Below are 6,845 nucleotides of genomic sequence, written 5' to 3'. Positions count from 1 at the left end.
TGTGTCAAAACAACATTCCCTAGAAAATTCCAGCTTTCCTATTAAAAACACAGAACATTCAATACAGCCAAAACCTGTAAAAGTGACTTTCTACTAGCAGCTGACAGAGCCATCTCAGCTGCAGCAGGCAAACACAGGGTGGAAAGGAGTTCTCATGGTATTTCAAGGGCCAGGCAGGAAGCTGAGGGTAATGTAGTGGAAGTTTTCCTAGCCTTCCTCTGGCCAGAGGTCTCAAGAGGACTACAACAGGAGAATAACAAGGCCATTCAAAACAAAATCTTACCTTCTAACAACACTTTTTTCTTTTATATGTCTGTGTTAATTTTGCAAGGGTAAGTACCAGCGGGAGTAATTGTGAATCCAAGTACTTCTGAACTGAAATGTTTATTCTGGAAAGGCTAAATAACTTGGAGACAAATCTATGCTTCAAACACTGCTTCCTGTATGCACTGCATGGAATTCTACCAGCAGCACAGGTACCTACAGCAAGATGGTGTCTCATGCACCCACTTGGTCTTCTCTGACCTGCTTCATTAAAGGGAGAGAGATGCAAGGGCAGGATGGAAGTGGTGACTCCCTGAGAGCCAGATGGCTGATCTGATTATTGTCCTTGGCTGCTCACTTTCCTGGAGATGGGAATTTTGTGTACCCTTCTTCAGTTACCTAATTTCAGCAGGAAGAAGGAGCTCAGGACTGTTTTCCATATACTTAACACAATGTCTCAAAAGCAGCCTCAAAATGCCTCAAAAATATTAAGAGAAAGGGAAGGAGGATAGGCAGGAGAAGTTATTAATTAAATCCAGGCATTGAACTTGCTGTGGCCTTTTCTCACCAGGCAACTGTAAATTAATCCTTGAAAGAACATTCTTGACAAGCCATCTGTCCCCACACTTCCAAACACTAACTCAGCTGAGCTCTCTTTCCCAAATAACCTCTATCTCACACCAAAAATTTTATTAGTTGGGTAGCAACCAAAATAAGAGAAAAATGTGAGAGCAAATCTTATACTTTTTTGAACTTTTTTGAACTGGTACCTACATAAAAGTCTCCGCCAAAACATTTCCAACTCCAATTTGGCAGAGCAGAAGTCTGAATATGAAGGGCTCCTAATTTCTGGATAGGTGATGGGCACTTAGAAAAGGGGATCTTAAATTATTCCACGAAGTGTCTCACCACCTTTATTGCTCAAAGCAATAAAAAAAAATATAAATAGCTAATAAGAAGCCACATTATCAGCAAAAATAATTTGCATTACTTGCAGAAATACTGAGTGGTGACCTCAGCTGCGCTTCTTGAACTTTCTGCTAATTAAATTCATGATAAACCTGGTAAGACTTGCCAAGATATTTTAATTCATACCTAAAAACTTAGTACACTTACAAAAATATGTATAAGCTTCTGTAGTACCAAGGCCCACATCATTTCTCAGTGAACGTGTTATTCCTCCTAAGTATAGAAAGCAGCAATTGGAAATAAAGACCAACCAAGGACAGAGAGTCTTGAGGGTAAGTGGTACCTCTTCCCTTTTCCCCTCTCTTTGCCTTAAATTCAGAGAGTTGCTGGAGGTCTAAGCAGCTGTTTGGCTTCCCTGATGGCAGAACAGGTGTATGAGGAACCATTTCAAAGGATGATTCAGGAAAACCAGTAAGATGTAGCACAAAAAGTATTTATTTCACCACACTCACAGAGGTTTTTACATCTTTGTATACAAAGGAGACTGGACTAAAAACTGTTTCCTTGAAAAACTAGTCCATAGGGTGAGGTTTACAGTGGGAAACTTATTGTGCAAGTCCGTGCCCTATACCAAATATAAAAAAATACAGGGGCAGAAAGCAGAGCATATTAACCTTGTTAAATAATTGAGTCACCACAGTAAAATCACAATCTGCATTTAACTTCCTCACTCACCAATTATTTTTACTTTTGTAATATGTAATCCATAGTAATATCTGACGTTCCTGCAGCAACCAGCACCACAGACATCTCTTAAAATGGACACACTTTGGCACACAAAATCAGGTGCTGATTTCCCAATTTATGTTGGGAGGCAAAGCAGTCTTAGAAAAAAGCATCGTCCTTATCCCTGTCAAGGCAAAGCTAATGAAAAGATTAGTTACCCGTTAAAACCTCTCCCCACAGGAAACCAAAAACCATTCAACTACAGTTCAAAATGGTCATTTCATATGCCTTTTAAAGAATGGCAAGTAAAGTGCTTAATCCTCTTATTTTATTGCCTCTATGTTGGTTCAGTTTGTGTCATGACACTATGAAACGACTGGTTTTGGTACCAGAGAGGGGAAAGGGCAAGTGTCTGCCAGCCCACACACCTGTGCATTGATTAGCACTGCTGGACCTCGACTTGAAAGAAAGCACTTACGGCATATTTACCATCAATATTGATGTCTGCTGGAACAAACAAGTAAAATCTTCTACATAATCCCATTTGTTCTGGCTTTCACAATGTGCTGGCTGGACCCACTGAGGGATTTTAGCAGCTCTAAGAGTGCTGGCAGCAGGAGGGATACATCTTCTTTTGGGGGAGAAACATTTTTCCACAGGAATCTACAGGGAGATTCAGAGACCAACCAGAGCTGACCTGCACCTGGCTGTGGTGCTAAGTGGATTTTAGCAATGCTTCACCTCACAGAAACTGACAAAGAGTGGGCAAGAACAGATCTATCTGTCTTCTCCCTGTAGTGACCACTGCTGCCTCCAGGATTCTTCCAGCCTTGGGTGTGGTATTTTTCTAATCATTAAAGTGAAGATTTTCATATTACATAAGAATGCATTGTTCTGCATGGAGTCAGACAGAAAATGCTGTTTTAAAAATGTATTGTTGTCAGTTCATTGTTTCACGTCATCTTTTTTTCTATCTTAGCAGATAGAAAAGCCCTGAGACCAACTTTGTATTTTGTTGAGCTGACAGGCTGTTTCCTACCCTCAGCTGGTGATGTCAGCAGCTTGCCTTGTCATGCTTTTAATGCCTTAACAGCTTTGGTCAGGTTGCTGTAAAATCCAGATATGCTAGATGGAAAAAAGGAATCCACCACTGTCTGGGGAAGATAGCCACCAAGATCCGTCTGAAAGAAAGTGAGGAGCTCGGTCCTGTCTGGCTCCCTGCAAAGACAATGAAAGTGGTTTTATAGACAGTAGTTTAAGAGCATTAAGAACTTTTCAGTGACTCTTACTTGTATTAGAATAGATACTTCCAAAAGCTTTTCTTTTTTTAAGCAAAACAGACAAATTTCAGTGAATGTAGCTACAAAATTAAAGTTTATCTAGGCCCTAATAACCTACATGACTCTGTCTATAAATGATGGCAAATCAACCAGATAACCATTTACCAAAAATTAAAACCATACTTGTATGTTTTGCTGAATTTCTGAATTTCAAGAGGTCAGGGAGAATTGCACCATGATAACAGTTTCTATAACATTGAAGACATCATCTAAGTAATGAAGATAAACTAATTTGTTGCACAAAAATGAGAACAAGAAGGGTACTCAGTCATAACAATTACTGGGAAGGCAGACACTTACCATTGCCAAATGGTTGCAGGTCACAGGTGGCCACACACACATAAATATACCACACAATGGATAAGGAGGGCTTTAGAATTTATAACATTCAAGCAGGTTGTTTCTTACCCTGGAACAGGTATGCAGAAACAGCCACAAGGATAATTAAAACCTCTCACAAAATTTGGTTGAGGAGGACACAGCGGGTGTTCCACATTGGTGGCTGAAAGAAAAAGCATTGAAGGAAAGTGTCATTCTTCCAGAACACAGGAAAGAGTCCTTGGTAGGCAAAGCTCCAGATGGGAAGCAAGCTCACTATTCAAAATGTGTTTAAAAAGAACTGCAGTACAGCCTCTTCAGTGTGGGGCTGACAAGTGGTCAGAAAAGACCATTAGAAGGAACCACTCTGGCCTTAGAATGGGAAAATCAAAGAAGTGCTGAATTTAGAACCAGTTGTTACTGAGCTCTGAAGGAGGAAGCATTGACATTTGACACAGTTTCATTGAGCCCATGTTGTGTGAGGTCATTTGGGCTGCTTCCAACAAATCCACATCACACAGACACATCACTTGGCTGCTGAAAAGCTGCACTCTAGCAAGTATATAAATTCCTGATAAGGCTTTTCTGAACAGGAAAGAAAAATGGTACACCTGAACAGTTGGGCAATAAAAGCTCAGTCTTGTAACAGTTAAACAACAGAATGGAAGTGAAAAACCAAAGAAACATCCTTCTATACAGTGGCAGCCCCTTAAAAATCAGCACTATTTTTTTTTTCATAAAACCAATTATTTTCACATACAGGAGTGGTACCTTTATTCAATGGCTTCACTGAAACCTGTGCAGAAAATGTTAAAACAGGATTTAGCCTAAATGAGACTCCTTTTTGAAAGTTCTGTAAACTCTTAAAACAACAAAAAAACCCACACACAAAATATCCCAGAATTTAACAGTACATTAAATACTTATTCAATCTCAAAAGCATAGCAAGGGAACAAACCATAGGCCAGTCTTATGATTATCTGGGTGTTAAGATGATTTATATATTCTAGGAACAACAATGTAGAGAGGTTACTATTTTATCTTCTGATCAAGATCAGGTCAACGGCGACTGAACAGCTTGTTACTTGATTTTAATTTTATGTTTATTTCTGGTAGCTTTATTTTAAAGTTGTTTCCAGTAGCTGTTGGTTATCTCCAAATGTAACATGAACCTGTTCAGAACACAAGTGCCTCACCAGCAGACAGCATTGTCCCATCTTCATATTGCTTCATCACTACTACATCCACAAATTCCCTCGGTGAAATAATCCTCATGCAAGCTGAAGGGGTCGTGGTTCTGCAAATAGAGACAGTCTGGAAAGCACAGAACAGAGTTATGTCAGTTGATGTTTTCAGAAGTACAGCAGAAAAATCCCTGTACTTCCTGGCACTCTTTTAGTTGTACTTTCTAAACTCCACCAAGGTGTTGTTCTCCGTCCTTTGTTGAACAAAACGTAAATCAGCACAGTCAAAAGGCACTACCATGATCAGTCAAGGGCAGGAAAAAACCACAGTGATGAAGCCTTGCTTCCATGTTCAGAGGGGACAGATGCCACAAGGGATGCTGAAATGCAAATCTGGCACATCTGTGCTCCTAGGACAGTTAAAATCCTTGTCCTCACTAGGATGGTAGCAAAGGTAATTTCTTTGTGTAGTATACACAGGATACAACTTGAACACCCAGTTTGTTACACTGCACAAACATTCATGCTACCATCTACTTCCCTGATTGGCTCCCAAACAGAAGTTTCTACCACACTGGTAGGTGCTGGCAAGTCTGTGAATTTCAAGTGGCAGGCTGCAGCATTCCTGAAATTGTCTATAGTGAATACTAAATGCCTACAGGATTCCCCCAAGAAAAATAAACTTCTTGGAACTTCCACAAACATTTCTGGGACTGGTTGTATTTGCACCTGGCTGCCTCTGAGCACATATAACCACTTCAGACTAGGGATCTAAATCTAATGCCCTTTTAATTTTCCCACGTGCTTTAAAAAACAAGGAATTAGTCCAAGCGTGGCAGCAGAAGCTGCTGCTCATACACAGCCCTGCTCATCTGTCTGCTCAGAGTGCAGCATCTCCATTTTAATGACAGATGCAAAGCACTGGCAGCTGAGGCCAGCTAAAGGCAGGGTGTGATGTGCAGGGCAGAGCGTCACTGCTGCCATGGTGAAAGATGGGGCCTGAATTGATGGCTGATGACGTGAATGCTTCACTGCCTAGCTAAGTCAGTGTACTCCCTAAACCTCCTCTTCCCTCACACTGAGCTTGCTAAAAACAATCATGCTTAGCTTCATTTGTAGCATTAACAACAATGTAGTGCAGGAATCTTTAATATTATATATTTCAGGTTATACATATATATATATGTTATACATTTGCATATTTTAAGTACACAGTATTTAGCCAAGAATGATCTTCCTTTCCTTTCAGAATGATAAGCTATTGTATATGCACATATATATGTTAATAAAATGTATGGAAAAGGATAAAGAAAAAAAAAATAAAACGAAAGGAAAAAAGGTTTCTTAACCCAGCATCGTTCAGCTGATCCACCCAGAAACAGTACAACTTAAGACTTGCAACCTCCCTGCACATAACATCGGCTGTCTCGTAAGGCCCAATGCTGCATAAATCTCGCCAGAACAGTTTTTAAGGAACTTACATCACTGATGGCTTCGATGACCTCGAAATCCTTCACGTTTTGGTCCCACTTGGTCCTGAGCCCGCCGGCCACCGGCTTTATGCACTCCCAGACATTCTGCGGGCTGGCGGGCAGGATGCCCTCTCCCTTGTACCTGCGGGGGACGAAACGAAACCGAACGGCGCTGCTCTACCCTGCCCGGCCCCGGCAGCACCGCGGGCAGGACCCCGCGCCCCGGGAACGAGCCGTACTCACAGATTGCCAGCGAACTCCGCCGAGGGTCTCCAGGACACCGCGACCTCACCCTGCGGGACGGGAAGCGTTCAGTCCCCGGGCCGGGTCGGGCCGGCTCCCGCCCCTCCTCGCCGCAGCCGCCCGACCCAGCGTGCTGCGGCAGCCCCGCCGACCCCTGACCCACCGTGCTGCGGCAGCCCCGCCAGCCGTCGGGGTCCCGGCGGTAGAGCCGCAGCTGCTCGGCCGCCGCCTCAGCGCGCCCCGCGCAGTCCATGGCGGGCGGGCGGAGCCGCTGCGGCGCCGCTTTGAGCGCCCGCGCCGCGCCGCCCCTGGGCCGATGGCGGCACCGCCCCTCACCTGAGGGTGACGCCGGCCCGGCCCGGCCCGGCCGCGCCTCACGGGACAGCGAG

At 43.2% G+C, this 6,845-nt stretch overlaps 1 protein-coding gene across 1 annotated transcript; it reads right to left on the bottom strand.

The window, feature by feature from the left end:
* Positions 1 to 1,650: 1,650 nt before the first annotated feature.
* STARD5 (StAR related lipid transfer domain containing 5) lies at positions 1,651 to 6,751 on the bottom strand. The gene is made up of 6 exons (XM_053955055.1): positions 6,620 to 6,751; positions 6,457 to 6,506; positions 6,223 to 6,355; positions 4,754 to 4,871; positions 3,648 to 3,741; positions 1,651 to 3,117 (listed from the first exon to the last, which is right to left on the bottom strand). Exons 1-6 carry the CDS (start codon positions 6,707 to 6,709, stop codon positions 2,970 to 2,972), a joined length of 633 nt encoding a protein of 210 aa, XP_053811030.1. The 5' UTR covers positions 6,710 to 6,751; the 3' UTR covers positions 1,651 to 2,969.
* Positions 6,752 to 6,845: the final 94 nt, after the last annotated feature.

Source organism: Vidua chalybeata, chromosome 13 (assembly GCF_026979565.1).
Source record: "Vidua chalybeata isolate OUT-0048 chromosome 13, bVidCha1 merged haplotype, whole genome shotgun sequence".
In the NCBI taxonomy this organism is placed as follows: domain Eukaryota; kingdom Metazoa; phylum Chordata; class Aves; order Passeriformes; family Viduidae; genus Vidua; species Vidua chalybeata.
The sequence above is the reverse complement of the archived record's forward strand: the minus strand, read 5'-3'. Positions and strand labels throughout refer to the sequence as shown.

Coding starts and splice junctions, on each gene's coding strand:
- STARD5 (XM_053955055.1), bottom strand. CDS start 6,709: ATGGACTGCGCGGGGCGCGCTGAGGCGGCGGCCGAGCAGCTGCGGCTC. Junction 6,356..6,456: donor GCGGAGTTCGCTGGCAATCT/GTGAGTACGGCT, acceptor CGTCCCCCGCAG/GTACAAGGGAGAGGGCATCC. Junction 3,118..3,647: donor TTCTGCATACCTGTTCCAGG/GTAAGAAACAAC, acceptor TTGTCTTTGCAG/GGAGCCAGACAGGACCGAGC.